The sequence below is a fragment of the Lacerta agilis genome, chromosome 16, assembly GCF_009819535.1.
Source record: "Lacerta agilis isolate rLacAgi1 chromosome 16, rLacAgi1.pri, whole genome shotgun sequence".
Taxonomy (NCBI): Eukaryota; Metazoa; Chordata; class Lepidosauria; order Squamata; family Lacertidae; genus Lacerta; species Lacerta agilis.
Window position 1 is genome coordinate 19,012,410 of NC_046327.1, and position 15,728 is coordinate 19,028,137.

The following is a 15,728-nucleotide window of genomic DNA, read 5'->3' on the forward strand; positions in this document are numbered from 1 at the left end:
GGAGCAGGGGGTGCATATACCACTTCTTTAATGGGAAATATTCCTTCCTCCTGTTCTGCCTTCCATGTGAACGAGAAACTGGATTAAAGGGAGTTTAAGGTCTTCGGCATGCTGAGTAATTGTTGGTATGAAAACCGCTTGGCATCATCATCTTCTTCTTCTTCTTCTTCTTTTTAATCCCAGCAAGGGAAAGGAATGTGCCGAAGAGACTGAGCTGATCTCTTCCGACTGCTAAGCAGCAGCAGAAGCTGCTGATCAAAATCTCTGGAGAAACGGAAGGGAGGAGAGGGAAGGAAAGAGATCAAGTCCCGAAACGCAGCAAAAGCGGATTCTATGCTGCCACCCTGTCAGGAGCGCAAAGCCTTCCGTCACCTCCCCATGTTGGTTCTACGGTTCCTTTTTAATTGACAGACGGTGCTTGGGAGACGGAAAGCGCCCCTTCTAGTCAGTTGTCGGTCCTCGCCCCCCTCTGCTTTCAAACACACACATCTCTCCTCCAGAGACTGTTGTGATCCTCCATAGCCCATGGAGCCCGATGCTCAGGGGGGGCAGCAGAGCCCATACAGAAGCCTGTTTATAAGCTCCTCCACGGGCGTTTGCTTTCTCTGGCTGGCCAAAGCCAAGCTCGCTCCTGCTCCATCCATTTCTTGCCAAACACCAGCCGGAGAGCGCGCAACAGCTATTAGCCATCATCATCATCATTTAAGGAAGACTGAGGGATTGTTAATAAAGCATCATTTGGTCACCAGCAACTCCAGGGAGATGTGCATCCCGATATTATGCATGCTTACTCCGAAGAAAGACCCCACAGAGTTCAGGGGGGCTGGTGCCCTGGACCCCAACAGGAAAGTGCGCAAAGAGATGCACCGCAAAGGGGAGGCGTAAAAGCCATTGATGCCACAACCTGAGCACTAGGGGCTAAACTTCACCAGTACTTTCAGCCTCCGTCCCCGACGCCTCATGCGGTTCGCCAATTTCCGCTCCTTCCCAGTTGCTTAAATTATACCATCTCGCCCTTTTATAAAAACATCCTCCCCCGGCATGTTAGTTCGGTGCTAAAAATGACAGCGGCGTGTATCAAAATAACTCGCTACAATGCCACGAGCTCGTTCGAAGGGGCGGGAATCTTTCTTCTCTCCCCCCCCCACCCGCGCGCCCCGCTTTACAGGTGTAGCTCTGAGGAGGCAGCGGAGATTCATCATCATGTTACTAATGAATGAAAAGGCCCCCTTCCCCACCCACTTTTTTATTTTTCAAAGCTAACTCCGCTCCCCCGTGCTGCGTTTCGGCGGCGTCGGAACCAACGGAAAAGCCTCTCGCTGAGGTAACTTGGGTGCCTCCTTTTGGGCGCGAAGGACTTTGCCAGGTGTAGGAGACTTCGAAGTTCTTACCTTAGTTGGGGGTGGAAGAAGAGAGTTGCGGGGGGGGGGGCACGGACCTACCACTTTTTGGGGAGGGGAAGGGGAAGAAGACGCGAAAAACGACGGCACTCGTTGTGCCTTCGCGGGAAAGATCTTTGGCTGACCTTTCTCCAACTTTCCAGTGCGCCCCCGGCGCGCGCTACTTCTGCAGACCTGCCCAATCCCACCGACGCGCTTCTCCCGGTTTGGTGCGAATGGACGGCGCTACTGAGCCCTGGGGGGGGGGGAGGTGAGGGGTGGTACGAAGTCTGCATCAGCAAAGAGAAACCGGGAGAAACCTTCCCCCCCCCATTCCATCCCGTCGCACCCCACTTGCGCCGGCCCGGCCCCTCCCCTCCCGTCGAGCGCGTGGCTGCCCCTCTCCGAGCGGGAACTTGCTGCCATCAATAATTCATTGGCTCCCAGCAGCAGCGGCGGCGGAGCGCGGGAGACGACGGCGGCAGCGGCAGCAGCAGCAGCAGCAGCCGCCGCTTGGATAAGAGAGAGGGAGGCAGCGGGGCGGGGAGGGAGAAGCGTGCGCGCGAGCCGTGCTTGCCGGCTGCCTGCAGAGAGGCGAAGGCGGCGGCGGCGGCGGCAGCAAGCAGCAGTAGCGGCGGCCGCTGTGGCGGTAGCAGCGAGAGCCCGAGCAACGGCGTCGTCGGCGCATTTGGACAGCTCCCTTCTTGGCGCCGCCAGCAGCAGCAGCACCACCACCATTATGTCCCCGCAGCGCGCGGCGGCCGCCTCCCCGGCAAAGGCCGCCGGCGCCGAGGAGGACACGGGAGGATGAGGACAGGAGGGAGGCGAAGGAGGAGGAGGAGGAGGCGCAGGCGGTGGGAGGCGGACGAGGCGAGGCAGCGCGGAGGAGGAGGAGGAGGCGCAGGCGGCGGAGGAGACGCGGAGGATGAAGTGGAGTGTCCGGGGAGCCTGCGCCGCGCTCTCCAGCTGCCTCCTGCTCGCCTGCGCGCTGAGCGCCGCCGCCGTGGGCCTCAAGTGCTTCTCGCTGGGCTCCGAACTCAAGGGGGAGCCCTTCCGCCTCGGCAGCGCCGCCGGAGCCTTCTACTCGGGGCTGCTGCTGGCCACCGGCCTCTCGCTGCTGGGCTCCGCGCTCTTCTGTTGCCGGCAGCCCGACGACCACGCCGGCCACAGCGCCTCCGCCGAGGGTGCGGGCGGAGCGCCCCCTCGAGGGCACGCGGGCAGCGAGGTGGTGGCGGTGCCGGTGAGCGGGGATTCCCAGGCGCCGCCTCAGGCGCCACCCAAGGCGCCCGCCAACGGGCGGCAAAACTTCCTCCTGCTGGGGGCGCTGGTCTTCATGCTGGGCGTGCTGAGCGCCTTCGCCGGCGCCGTCATCGACGGCGACACGGTGTCGCTGGTGGAGAAGAAGTACTCGCACTACTGCCTCCTGCAGGCCGGAGGAGGAGGAACCGCAGCGGGAGCAGCGCCCGCCCGGGCCAGGCCTGCGGGCGGCCCCGACGGCTCGGCAGCGGCGCTGCGCTGCCAGAAACTGCGCGACTATCAGCGGGGCTTGGTCATCTCCACCATCTTCAACGCCCTCGAGTGCCTGCTGGGGCTGCTCAACCTGCTGCTGGTCAAGAACTACAAAGCGGCCCAGCAACGGGGGCTGCGACGGCGCCGACGCCGACGGCACGACCACCACGTGGCGGGTGGGCGGCGGAGAAGGCGCAGGGGGCCCGGGGGGGCCGGTGGTGGCGCCGTCGGTGGGCGGCGTCCGCAGCGCCCCAGCCAAGGCTCCATCTTCTCCAGCGAGGACCCCGATGTGTCCCCCGGGGGCGATTGCGCCTTCCAGGCCGTGTCGTACATCAACGTCGGAGTCTTCCACGTGTTCGACGAGGCCGGCGTGGAGGTGCACTGCGGAGGCCACCCTTCCATCGAGCTGCCCGGCTACTCTCCCATGGACCCCGACCTCCAGGTGTCCTACCCGTATTGCTACCCGTTGCCCAACGAGCAGCCTCCGGCCTACGAGGAAATCTATCCCAGGGAGCCCTGTGCCAACCGCATCTAGGCACCACCGGCCAGCGCCCTTTGGAAACCTGCCGCGCAGACAATCGGCCTGCTGGACTGAAAGGGGCAGGAGCCGAATTGGGGCAGAGCACGAACACTTTATTGGCAGGACCAGTAGTAGCACAAGGTGAGGCCAAAGCCACAGGTAGTAGTGGTGTGGACTCCTCCGGGAACCCTCCGTCTAAAGAGGCAGGTGTCTGTAAGATTCCTAGCATGAGACAAGGCTGGTGCGCGCTGTTGGGGCGGATCTGGTGGCAAGTTGAAACATTGGTCCAGACCACTTTGGCTTCGTTTTTCTGAAGATCAGGCACACTTTCTCTTCACCGCCTCTTTGATGGAGAAGTCTTGAACAGAGTTAAAAGAAAGTTGCCAGTGTTTTGCAACCTGTTGGAGGTTTCTCCAATATGTCACTTGTCGAGATTTCTCTTTTCCTGCTCCTTTTGGTTCTATCACTAAAATCTATAGCTACATACTAGAGGTTTTAGCAAAGTGCATTTTTCTCTTGGGTTTCTTAAAGATGGCTGGGCCTACTTGGGGATGATGCTTTTAGTACCTTTTAATTTTACCCCTTTTCCCCCTTAGCCTGGTGGAATCTTTTCATCCATCTCTTCTTCGATATCGATGGAATGGCGAACATTTCAGGGTTGGTTTACAGTCATATTTGGCTCGGATTTGTTTTGATTTGTTTTACCCACACACCTGCCCCTCCCTTCAAATGAATCTTCATGATAGCCTCAGCTTTAAGAGTTACGAAATTGTGTCCTTAGAAAGCCAGCCAGAAAAGAAAAACACACACAAAAAATGTAAGGATGAATCTTTCCCTCTCAAGCAAATATATTTCTAACCATGAAGAGAGACCAAGAGCAGTTTCGATCCAAGCCTCTTATGTTTACAGTATTCCTGGGAGATTTTATGTTTTAAGTTTAAAATCCAACGAGAGTTAAAACCATTGTTGGTCTTGTAAGATGCACATGATAAACCTGCACTTTCAAAAAAGGGGGGGGGAATCAACAGCAACATTTTTGTACACTAATGTGCCTGCTTTTTGTTGATAATTTCTTACTGTAAAAGCTTTCAAAAAGTCTATAGTGAAAATGTTTGGTAAAGTCATTGCAACGTAGAATTAACAAATCAGTTCCTTTACTACAATAGAAATGCTATATTGAATAGAAGGAGAGTCCAAATCGTCTCATACATTCCTTTTTGTAAACAGGTTCTGTGTTTTTAATGCAAAGCAGGGCTTATATTTATTTTTTATTTTGTTTTAAAACAGTCTAATCCTATTTTGTACACATGCAGCCAGTTATTCTTGTAAGTAGTTTCATTTTAGTGTTACCAGTTAATTAATCTGAGAAGCTTGAATAATAAGTTTTTATTTAAATATAAATACATAATATATACATATATCTATATATGCTTTAAGCAGCCTTAACTGACGGTCACAATTTTCAGCGGAGTTACCCAAACTCCTTTGAAGTATGGTTTTTTTTTTAAAAAAAAACATATTCTATATCATTTAAAGCTGACAGAATTCAACAGGTGAGCATTGAAAATAATAATACTGCATTAAAAAGGTTCCGATTATAGTGACTAAACTCTTGTCTAGATATTTTAATAGTTTCACCAAAAATGCTCTTTTGGAGGCAAAGCCACGAGTGACACAGGAGACCCGTGACTGACTCTCATGACGTTCATTTTGCTTTTAAACAGTTGCAAGGGGCTCCAGCTTCGTTTCGAATAGCAATGCTGGGAGAGGAAAGCATTTAATGTTTTCATCTTCATCATTTCTCTGATCTAAATGCGCTACCCCTAGAACTGGCTTACGTAGCCCTTCTAGAATACTGGAATTTCCCTCTGTGAGGCTAAAAGCATATTCCAGGGCAATTTAAATTGGGAAACTGGCGAGAGGGAAAACATAATCTCACACACACCAACACCAGCATCGCTGCAGTTATCAAATTCAGAGCCCATTGCACCTGTTTTTAAGATGAAAGAAAGGTGCATTGTGAGATCTGGTCACAAATCTCGTGCATCGTGGGTGGTTTAGCCCTCAGTCTGCTAGAGAATGTCAATGAATCAGGTAGCACAGGGAAGGCAATTAATTTATTTTATTTTTTTGGAACACTGGCATAAAAAGGAAGGTTTAATTTAGAGCTGTTCAAAGGGATGAAAGAGAGACACTTCAGCTCATATTGTTCACTTATTATTCTTGCCACTATGTATTAAGACAGAATTCCATTTAAAATTCCACCCCTTCGTTAAGCTCCTTGTAGCAGGGAGCTTGTCTGCTGCTTATATTACTTTGTAAAGTGCCGTGTAAACTGACGGCGCTATATAAATATTAATAATAATCCATTTTAGGGCAGACTTCTGTGGAATGTGAGCTTTATCAACAGAGGCAAGCGTTAAAGGAAAACAGTTCTTGTCCTATTTTTGCGATGTACAGAAGATTATTTTTTTGATTAAGGATCTGAACAAAGTCCAAAATCTGCAGCCTTAGATTAAAAGTCCAACAGTCTTGAAAGCCTCTCTGCACTACTTTGTTATCTGAAGTTGTTTCGACTTGCACACTTTGTATAATCTAAAATGCAAAAAAAAAATTATGCCTTAGAACGTTTAAAACTATATACCTTTAAAAAACTAAGCAAAACCTGCGCCCTAGGTAACGGGATCAAAAGCAACTAATCCGGTTCACAAAGTAGCTTCACATTTTTTCAAAGGTTAGAGCTACCGTTATTTATAAATTATGTAAAAGGCTCTCCTTTGCTGAGAGCAAGCACAATGGTTATCTAGTGCATAAGACCTAGTTTGAAGTATTGCACTTCCTTCTTCCTTCATTTCTTTACTCTCTATAGACTAGTATAGATTCTATCTCCGTGGATCCTCAGTTCTGTCTGTTGGGCCCAGTCCACATGAAGCATCTCCAACACAGGCTTAAAAAAAAAAACAACGACGAATAGGAGTTGTAGAACAGGATAGCTGTACCTTTGTACTCCTCCCATTCTTTTCACAGGAATATTTGGAAGAGAAGTTCCTAGCAAATGGTGTCCCCCTTAACTACAGTGCAGTCAGGCCGCATTTTGGATGTATATACAGTATGGCCAGGAATTTTTGTAAAATAAACTGGTGCCTAAATTAAGTTTTGAAATCCCTATTGAAGTATCTAAATAAAAACAAACCACATTTCTTTTTTAAAAAGCTCACATTGCATACTTCTTCCTACATTAAAGTAAAGAGTGTGGTGAATGCGCTATTCATATTGGCATCTTTCAGTAGATCAAGACCAGGTCCGTACAAATAGCTAATCATGTGGTTAAAACTGTTCCTGGACTAGGCAGACCACTTTAGATTGTAGGCCAGGATCGCATAACTATAGGTTCCCCCAGCCGGAACTCGCCGGAACTCAGTTCTGGCACCTCTTAGGTGGGCGCAATTGCCATTATAAAAGAACAAGGGAGATGTTCAGGGTGACTCCCAGCACCTCTTTCTCTACAAAAATAGCACTGCTCGTGTGTGTGCGTGTGCGTGTGCATGCGTGTGTAAGTCCATTAGGGTGAAGATGGCTCCAAGACTTTACAATTTTTTATTTTACTTTACAATTTTTTATTTTATTATGGAGTGTTCAAATGTGTGATCCCATAACTGAAACCTGTAGTTGTACAGCGGGACCTCAGGTTACAGACGCTTCAGGTTACAGACTCCGCTAACCCAGAAATAACGCTTCAGGTTAAGAACTTTGCTTCAGGATAAGAACAGAAATCGTGCTCTGGTGGCGCAGCAACAGCAGCAGGAGGCCCCATTTGCTAAAGTGGTGCTTCAGGTTAAGAACAGTTTCAGGTTAAGAACGGACCTCCAGAACGAATTAAGTTCTTAACCCGAGGTACCACTGTACAGTCCAGGAACAGTTTGCTTTGTGATGAGCTGTTTAGACCATGAGAATGCTTTAAATGATGACAGATTTTCCTACATGGACAGCACTTATATTGGGGGGTTGGGGGGGCGAGCATGTTTGTCCCAATCTACCTGCGCTTTACTACATGGAAATGCAATACACTCCAAGAAAGCTGTCATATTTAAGCTGGCCCTGTAGTCCCACATGGTTCAGTTAGCGTGATTTCAGCATGAATGCAGTTATAGTGGTTTCCATAAGTTTTGGAACTGGCTTCTAAAAACAGGAGCCCTCAAACCATCTCATTGAGCCAGAGCATACTGGTATAAGCTGATTGAGATGCTCTGTCCGGAATCCTTTTTTAAAAGAAAAAAGAAAACCTTAAACGAGAGGCCTCATTATCTCAAGCTGTGCATGAGAAGGTAAGCACGTATCTGGTCTATGCTACTTCAGAATGTAGATGCTGGCTCACATGCCTAATTGTGGCTGCAAAGCATCTGCCTACGGGCTAATCAGGATTTTCTCGCTAACCAGTTTTTATGTGCTGGGGTTTGGTTTGTTTGCAAGTAGGAGAATTTAGTCATATATTCCAGCATTAGCAAGCTGAAGTGGTGCAGTCTGGGCAGTGATTTTACCACCTTGTGTGAGAGCTAGGTCTAAACCTCAAAGCAAAATGCATGGACATAACCCTAAGGACCCATCAGGCTAGTTTTTGCAAACTGCGACCTAAATCATTGAAGTTTACGGATATATATCTTGTTGAAGTTGTTGCACTGTATTCAGCATGATGGGTCACAAGTTATACAGGCTTGTTTTTGTAGGTTATTTTTTTTAAAAAAAAATCTTTGTTTGGGAAAATCGTAGGCAGCATGCTTCTGGATTTAAGAGGGCTCACCGTAAACAAAGTTGGAGAAACTCTACACTAGAATGTATCATAAAGTCCCACCCTATCATTTGGGACGTCATGATTTCATAGAGTGCTTTTATTTAGGATCACAACACCCACAGAATAAAAAATAAACAAACCAAAGGCGTAATCCTCTATTGTGAAATCCATTGTTGATCTGAAGGGGATCTGCAGTCTTCAATAGTACTGTGCTCTTGAACAACTCCCATTCATTTTAATGGGGGTCCCATGCGATAATTCCCTGGTTGACTGTGCTAGGTCTATGCTTCTGAGTTTAAAACCGATTATGTGAATACACTGTACATGCTATCACTCTCCCTAGCCCGCCTTTAAAATAACAAATTGCATCTAGTGTTAGTCCTGCTCAGAGTAGACCCATAGAAAGTAGTGACTATGACTAACTAAGTTGCATTCATTTCAAATGGGTCTACTCCAAGTTACTTGGATATAGCCCAGCATGTATACATAAATTTCCCTCCGCAAGCCAAAAGAACAGATGTAATTGAAAGCGTCACAGACCTATATGTCTTGTATGTGCATGGAAATTTGCCATTATGGGTAAAGGGCATTGTCCTGTTTCACAGAAGTAAGCCAGGAAGCTTCTGTGCTGAATTGCATCTTTTTGAGGGAATAGTACAGTCGGCACGATTCAGCAAACATCAGTCACAACAACCAAATCCTATTGAAAGGGATGTGATGGGACTTCTCTCATGTCTAACTTGAGTTCCATTTTGAATGGGATTGACTCATACCTCAGTTTGGCTGGGCTGTTGTGGCCATTAAGAAGACCAAAATGTATATTCACATTAAGTAACCTCAAATTTGCAGAGTTACACATTTTTAATAACTGTTTATTCAGGTTTAATTTAAAAGAAATATTTTGAGGTGCTTGTTGGCGTGTGTGTATGTGTGTGTGTGTGTGTGAGTGAGAGAGAGAGAGAGAGAGTCCATCCAAAGTTAAGCATTTACTGTCCTATTCATAGTGAAGGGGTTAAAACTAGTGATTGTTGTTAATAAATTAATAATAATAATAATAATAATAATAATAATAATAATAATAATAATCTGCCTATCTGACTTGCTTGCCCCCAGCCAATCTTGGCGGCTTCCAATGATTTATAAAACCACCGTAAAACAGCAAACATTAAAAACTTCCCAATACAGGGGTGCCTTCAGATGTCTTCTAAAAATCAGTTGTTTATCTCCTTGACATCTGATACCGAGAAGGCCCTCTCTGCCTGGTTCCATGTAACCTCACTTCTTGCAATGAGGGGAACTGCCAGAAGGCCCTCAGAGCTGGATCTCAGTGTCTGGGATGAACAATGAGGGTGGATATGGTCCTTCAGGTATACAGGGCAAAATAAGTTTAGGGCTTTAAAGGTCAGCACCAGCACTTTGAATTGTGCTTGGGAACGTTTCCATTGAATTCATTGGGATTAAATGTCCTTCTGTTTAGATGGAACAGGCGCCTGGTATTGAAAGGACTGCTTATGCTAGATTGGACCACCTGGCCCAACACTCTTTTCCCAACAGAGCCAAGCAAGTATTTCTGGGAAGCTTCCAAACAGAGCAAAATGGCATATAGCCCCCCCCTCCCCACCTCCAATGCGTCTGCTACATTAAGCACATTAAAGTGGAACACCAAACATGGAAATTTCTGTGGTAAGCATCTTTCAGTGCAGAAAAAGGCACCACACATCACAATCCAGCTGAATGCTCAACACTTTTAAGTCCCATGGATTTGCACATGGAAGTTAAGCACATGCATATATCTCTCATGGTCGGGACTTTTTAAAAAAATAGGTTTGCACCTGTCCTCCTTTAAATAGGGAAATAAAGCAGGTTTTCTGATCAACTGTACTGTGAAAAACTTAGGCACAAACTTAACTTTTTAAAAATGGCCATATATAAGCAAAGGGAGTTTAATTTTATTTGTATAGATGGTTTAGGTGGTTGTTTTGGGGTTTGAAATTGTCTTAAAACTCCAGTTGTTCCAAAGATCAGTGCTCAGGGGTGGGGAATGGGAAGTCACAAGAGCTATGTGTTACACTCAAGTATTAAACTTGTTAAAGTTTAACTTAAATTCTTTTTTTCTTTTAAAGAAATCTTTGGATCCAGGTCTCTCACCCATCTCCCTTACGTTTGAGGCATTACACATACTGAAGGAGCTTGTTTTAATGACAGGCGAAAAGTGAAGGAAAAGTAGCCCAGTCCTGCCCAGAATCATTGGGAACATGCCACCCAGTTTATTGGGGGAAAGCGAGAGAGTTGAATAGCATATATATGTAATCGTTAATGGGAAAATGTATGAGTTCCAGTTCAGCAAGGGAAATTGCCGTTGTTGCTGATGTACATCTGAGTGCCATTGATTTAATGAATGCTTCTGTGGGGAGACACATGCATGGCCATCTGGGACTATTAATTGCATTCATCAGTATGAGGCCACTGTTTTTTCCTAGTATAACAACATGATTCCAAAAAAATAAACACAAAGAATTGTGGCACCTTAAAGCGTAGCAAGCCATTGCAGAGTGAGTTTATTTCATAGACAAAAGCCACTTCCTCAAATGCAAGAAGGACATCGCAGACATATGTTGCAATGAATGGCCACACTGCTGTTGAAAAAAAGAAGAAAAAAGCTTGTGGTCCACTAAGACTAAACACACATACAATTTTAGAAGGAAAAAAAAATCAGGCAGGCAAATTAGATGAACGAACCTTTATTATTTCATTTTAAGGCACACAAATGTTCCAGGTGATTAATGTTTGTGGTGTAGTAGGTGTATTTAATAATTTCTCAATGAGAAATTTATGAGTACAAAGAAAGAAGATTGCAAAATATCACTAAGGCTTGAGTTAGTCATTTCTGGCAGCTTTTGAAAATCACCACTATTCATTAAGCAAAAAAGCTTGCTGTGATTAGACTGAAAACAGGGTAGGATGGTGTCCAATTCTTCTGCCGTGCATGAGGTAGAGATGGAATGAAATATGAGATGGGGTCAAACACCCCCAAAAAATCTCAAGCTTGTCTGTGTGGAAGTAAATCCTATGGATGTTAATGGATCCTTGCTCCAAATCAGTGTGCTAAGGACTGCAGTTTTGGGCTGCAGTCCTATGTATGCACACTGATCTGGGAGTAAGCCTGACAGAAAACAAGAAGACTTCTGAGCAGGCATGCATAGGATTGTACTCTTAATGTTATTGTCTAGGACTGATTCACACAACCATGTTTTCTTTTGGCATCAGTATAGTAGCATGGAGCTCATCTGATGATGAAAGAGCTACCTGGAATCTCCAAGCCTTCGCCAGTTGTGTGAACAGACTTTAAAAACCTGTGAAGATATTGAGCCTTCGTAGTTTTTAGACAGGTTGGTGAGATTTTTAAGTCTACCATATTAAAAGCTTCACTAACCACGTAATCTAACTTTAATTATTAGGGCTTTCATGTGATTAAGAGAAATCTTGGCTGATATAATTGTATGAGTTTTACTCACAGTGGCATACATTTGCATATGTAGAGAATAAGAATTCTAAAGTGTACCTCCTTTAGTTGTTTTAGATTACCTGTGTGTGTTTGTCAACTGCAAAGAGTATCTGGGTGTCTCCAGGCTGTCACATATTCAAGCACATACCGCAAGTTTAGAGTCGCACAATTAAAAGTTGACTAAAGCACTTCATTGCCCTAGTGCAACTACACCACTTTTAAAAAGAATTAGGCCTTTTTTGCAGTTTGGAAAGTGAAGGGGGAACGAATGATTAAGGGGAAGATGTATAAACACCCCGCAGGCAAATTGGGTTGACTCCGGGACAAATGCTCATTAGTCATATACCTGCCCCATAAACAAATGGAAACAAATGCTCAATAAAGACTGGATATAATTGTCACTTCTGCTGAAGCTTTGTGCAAGCAAATGGGAATGAATACTCAACAAATAGGTTGCCTGGAAGAGCCCAGAGCCAAGCTAGATGTGAATACCATTCATACAATTAGCAGCCCCCATCCTTGACACCTGTAATATACTTTCAAAAAGCCATTTGCACACCTGCTAATTGTATAACTTGTGACATATCTAGTTTTGCCCTTAAAATAGTCTGTCTTTGAGTGTGTATGGGGTTGGGGGGGGGAGAAAATGAATTAATGTGAATATGACTCCTCTAACATGGTGCCATCTTCTAATTGGGAGTAACCGCTGACAGGCGGTGAAAAGATCCAATCAAAATTAGACAGCATGGAGTGGTGCTAATAAATACATTTTAAAAGCCAATATTTTAGGAACAATAAACTATTTTAAAGCATATAGCATTATCCTACAAAAAACACATAATTGTTCAGTGAAAAAAACACATCCTCCCAAGACTATTTTTCCTTTCGTAAAAAACCTCATCAGGGGATTGTTGTATATAACTGCATATACTGTAATGTGTAGTTCGGCTTCTGGAGCTAGATTTCTTAAAGCAAACAGCTAAAGAGGCAGCAAACAATACTACCTATATTAATCTTTACCTTGTTTTTAAGACACCAACTGGCAAACTTCCATAATCTTTTGCAAAATCCTTCCATGTAGACGCAGAGCGCTACATGTGGAGGAATTGCCGTAGGGTAGAGTTCTTGGTGTGAGCGTGTTCCTTGACTATGAACAAGACTGAGTTTGAGAGTTGTGAGGAGACATCCCATTTCCCATAATGCATTGGTGCAGGTCCTGGGGGTGAAATGGAGGAAGATGGGCCCCTTCTGGTATTGTAGGCAGGCTAGGAATGACAAAGTGTGGGAAGATGAGGCGGGCAACTGTTCAACTCCCTTCATTCACATGCCCCCCTTCAGCATAAAAAATAATCACTCCACAAACAAGACACATAAATTAAAAACATGGTTGAATTGATAACACATCTGGATTAAGAGGTATTGGATATGTGGAAAATGTGGTCTTTAGGCCATCCTGTGCCATTTCGAATCTTGAGTTTTGAAATTCGATTTTTTGGGGGGGGGACGATTTATCTCTAGTTCTGGTCCCCAATAATGATCTGTTCACATCAGTAGGTCTGCTGCAAGCAAGAGATGTTGAGACTAAGGACTGCAAAAGTGACTTGCAGGTATTCAGGCTTGTGGCTTCTTAGACTGAATAAAAGGTCATACAGTCTCTCTTTTCGTGGGCTATGAAACCTGAGGTTTAATATTGACACTTTCATGTATTTTGTTAATGGTTGTCATATTCTGGAAGGTTACTTATTATGCATGCCTAATATTCTTCCCATTGTCTATTTATATACACCAGATAATGACAGAAATCAGAGCAGTACTGAGGCCTGTTATAAAATCATGAAGAAAAATCTGATCAGTGCAACATGACCAAGACTTGCTCATGTCATAGTAAAAACATGAAATCGGGCCCAAATGCATGGTTTTTTTTTTTAAAAAAAAGCAGAGTATAGGATCAATTCAAAGTCATCATTGTTTGGCAATGGTGACTGTTTTCCAAAATGGCCATTTGCGTAATGGATGGATATCAAATATTTGAAATTGGCAAAACAAATGAAGTGAACAACCCTAATGCAGACTTAACAGTTGTAAAATCTGATGCGGAAGAACAAGATATATATTTTTTGTATTCTCATGGTTTCATGAGTGGACTACATACCATAATTTTACCATTGTCATTGAAATGTGCATGAACGCAGATGTATGCAGTGTAATTCGTTCTTCCAGCAGGGATAGACTTTTATATCCACAGTGGTTAAGAACCATGGCATGAACCCTGAACCTGCGGAAGATGGATCCCAATGTAGTTGTCATCCTATGTTAAGCTGATTCTTGCCTCTTTGCTAATGGAGATGGAAATATGTTTGTCCCCCAGTGATTGTCCACACAAATACATAAGGGATGCATGGGGTGTAGTTGCAAGGCAACCACTCAACTGATCTACCTGGTGAAAACACATCTCTTTCTTCATTCACTGATGTCCACTCAGTGCTGTGCTCATACCAAAGTACAGCATACATTTCAATATTGCCTAAACAACCAATCGAACTATTTAAAAATGTCAGAAAGCTGTCCCATGCTGTAGCAATGGAAGAATGGCAAATGTTATTAGCATGTGTGGTATCCACAACAATTTCCATGGTTTGCAAATCTGCCTGTGGGCTAAAGCAAACCATGGCTTAGCTCATAGCAGCAGGAGAACCAGGGTAGGAGTGTGAAAACTGATCTCCAGTCATCCACAGGCCCATGCCTTTACACTAAACCATGGCTTGGCATTCCCTGCAAGTCACTGTAGCGCTACCCTCAGAAGTCCCCTAACCATAGAATCATAGAGTTGGAAGAGACCACAAGGGCCATCCACTCCAACCCCCTGCCAAGCAGGAAACATCACAAAGTAAAACAACTGGTCTTTGAAAGTTCTCATTTTTGTCACCACTGGACATTTCCCCATATATATTCAAATTATGCTTCAAATGTCATAGCATCAGCACCATTTTAGGGAAGACTACAGTTCCTTGCCCCTTTGTTCCTGTGTTTCAAATCACATGTGATTATTGTTCAGGAGAAGCTACATATGTAGAATTTTTTTAAAAAAATCACCAGAACCAAGTACTGCTTTTTTGTCATCTAATCTTAAATCTGTTTGTCAATAGAACTTTGAACCATGCTGAGAATCTATTTCACCATAAAAACCTTGTTTCCCCCCCTCACCCCCAATAAAATATCTCTACCATGGTGCCACTTACAAAAATTACTCCAAAAAAGATGCAGAGTCAAACAAGTTATTACACTTTTACTTCCTGATAGATGATATTCTAGCTTTGCAGCGTACGGCACACAATTAGGAATCATTATTCCTTCGGATAAGAGTCACAGCTGCAACACCAAACAGGCGGACACCAATGCCTCACCCTAGCAGTTTTACTGCCCTGTGGAAGGAAGCATCACAACCCATATTTGAAGCAAGTGTTCATCCCCTCGAGCTCAAAACATACCTAAGCCTTCCACAACATAATATTAAGTACAGGACTAAAAGAATCTAGTTCCCAGCCAACTAGGAATCAGCACAACTGAGCTGTGTCCTTCCTTCTAGCAAAAGAGCAGGAATAAAATTTGTGCTACTAAGACTCTAAAGCTGTAAAAGGATTGTTTTGGAAGTTACGGTGCCTATCCCTCCTCCCTAGTCAGCCCAATGTTCTTTGATGGCAGAGCAGTTTGGTCCACCCATCTCCTAGTCCATAGAAAATTAGAATGGCTTGACTCCTCTCACTGAATTGCAGCTCCCAGTAATTAGAGATTTAAGAATGCTATGACCACAGAGGGTTTTTTAGCCATCTAATAACCTAGGGTAGTCAATCCTCCCACCATTACCCTAGCTCTTCTTTCCTTGAGCTCACTGTTTACTCGTTCTTTTTCCATTGACATCACATGACGACTTCCTCAATCAGCAACACACTTGGATGCTACTTGTCTTAAAATAACACAATGATTTTGATTGTCTTCAAATGAGTGGCTGCATCATCATCATTTAAT

At 44.8% G+C, this 15,728-nt stretch overlaps 1 protein-coding gene across 1 annotated transcript; it reads left to right on the top strand.

The window, feature by feature from the left end:
• The first annotated feature begins 1,863 nt into the window (after nucleotides 1-1,863).
• Nucleotides 1,864-6,022, top strand: TMEM271 (transmembrane protein 271). Its single transcript, XM_033173604.1, has one exon. The coding sequence runs from the start codon at nucleotides 2,305-2,307 to the stop codon at nucleotides 3,421-3,423; it is 1,119 nt and encodes a 372-aa protein (XP_033029495.1). The 5' UTR covers nucleotides 1,864-2,304; the 3' UTR covers nucleotides 3,424-6,022.
• Nucleotides 6,023-15,728: the final 9,706 nt, after the last annotated feature.

Bases quoted from the DNA above. Each gene is read 5' to 3' on its own strand.
- TMEM271 (XM_033173604.1), top strand. From the start codon at position 2,305: ATGAAGTGGAGTGTCCGGGGAGCCTGCGCCGCGCTCTCCAGCTGCCTC.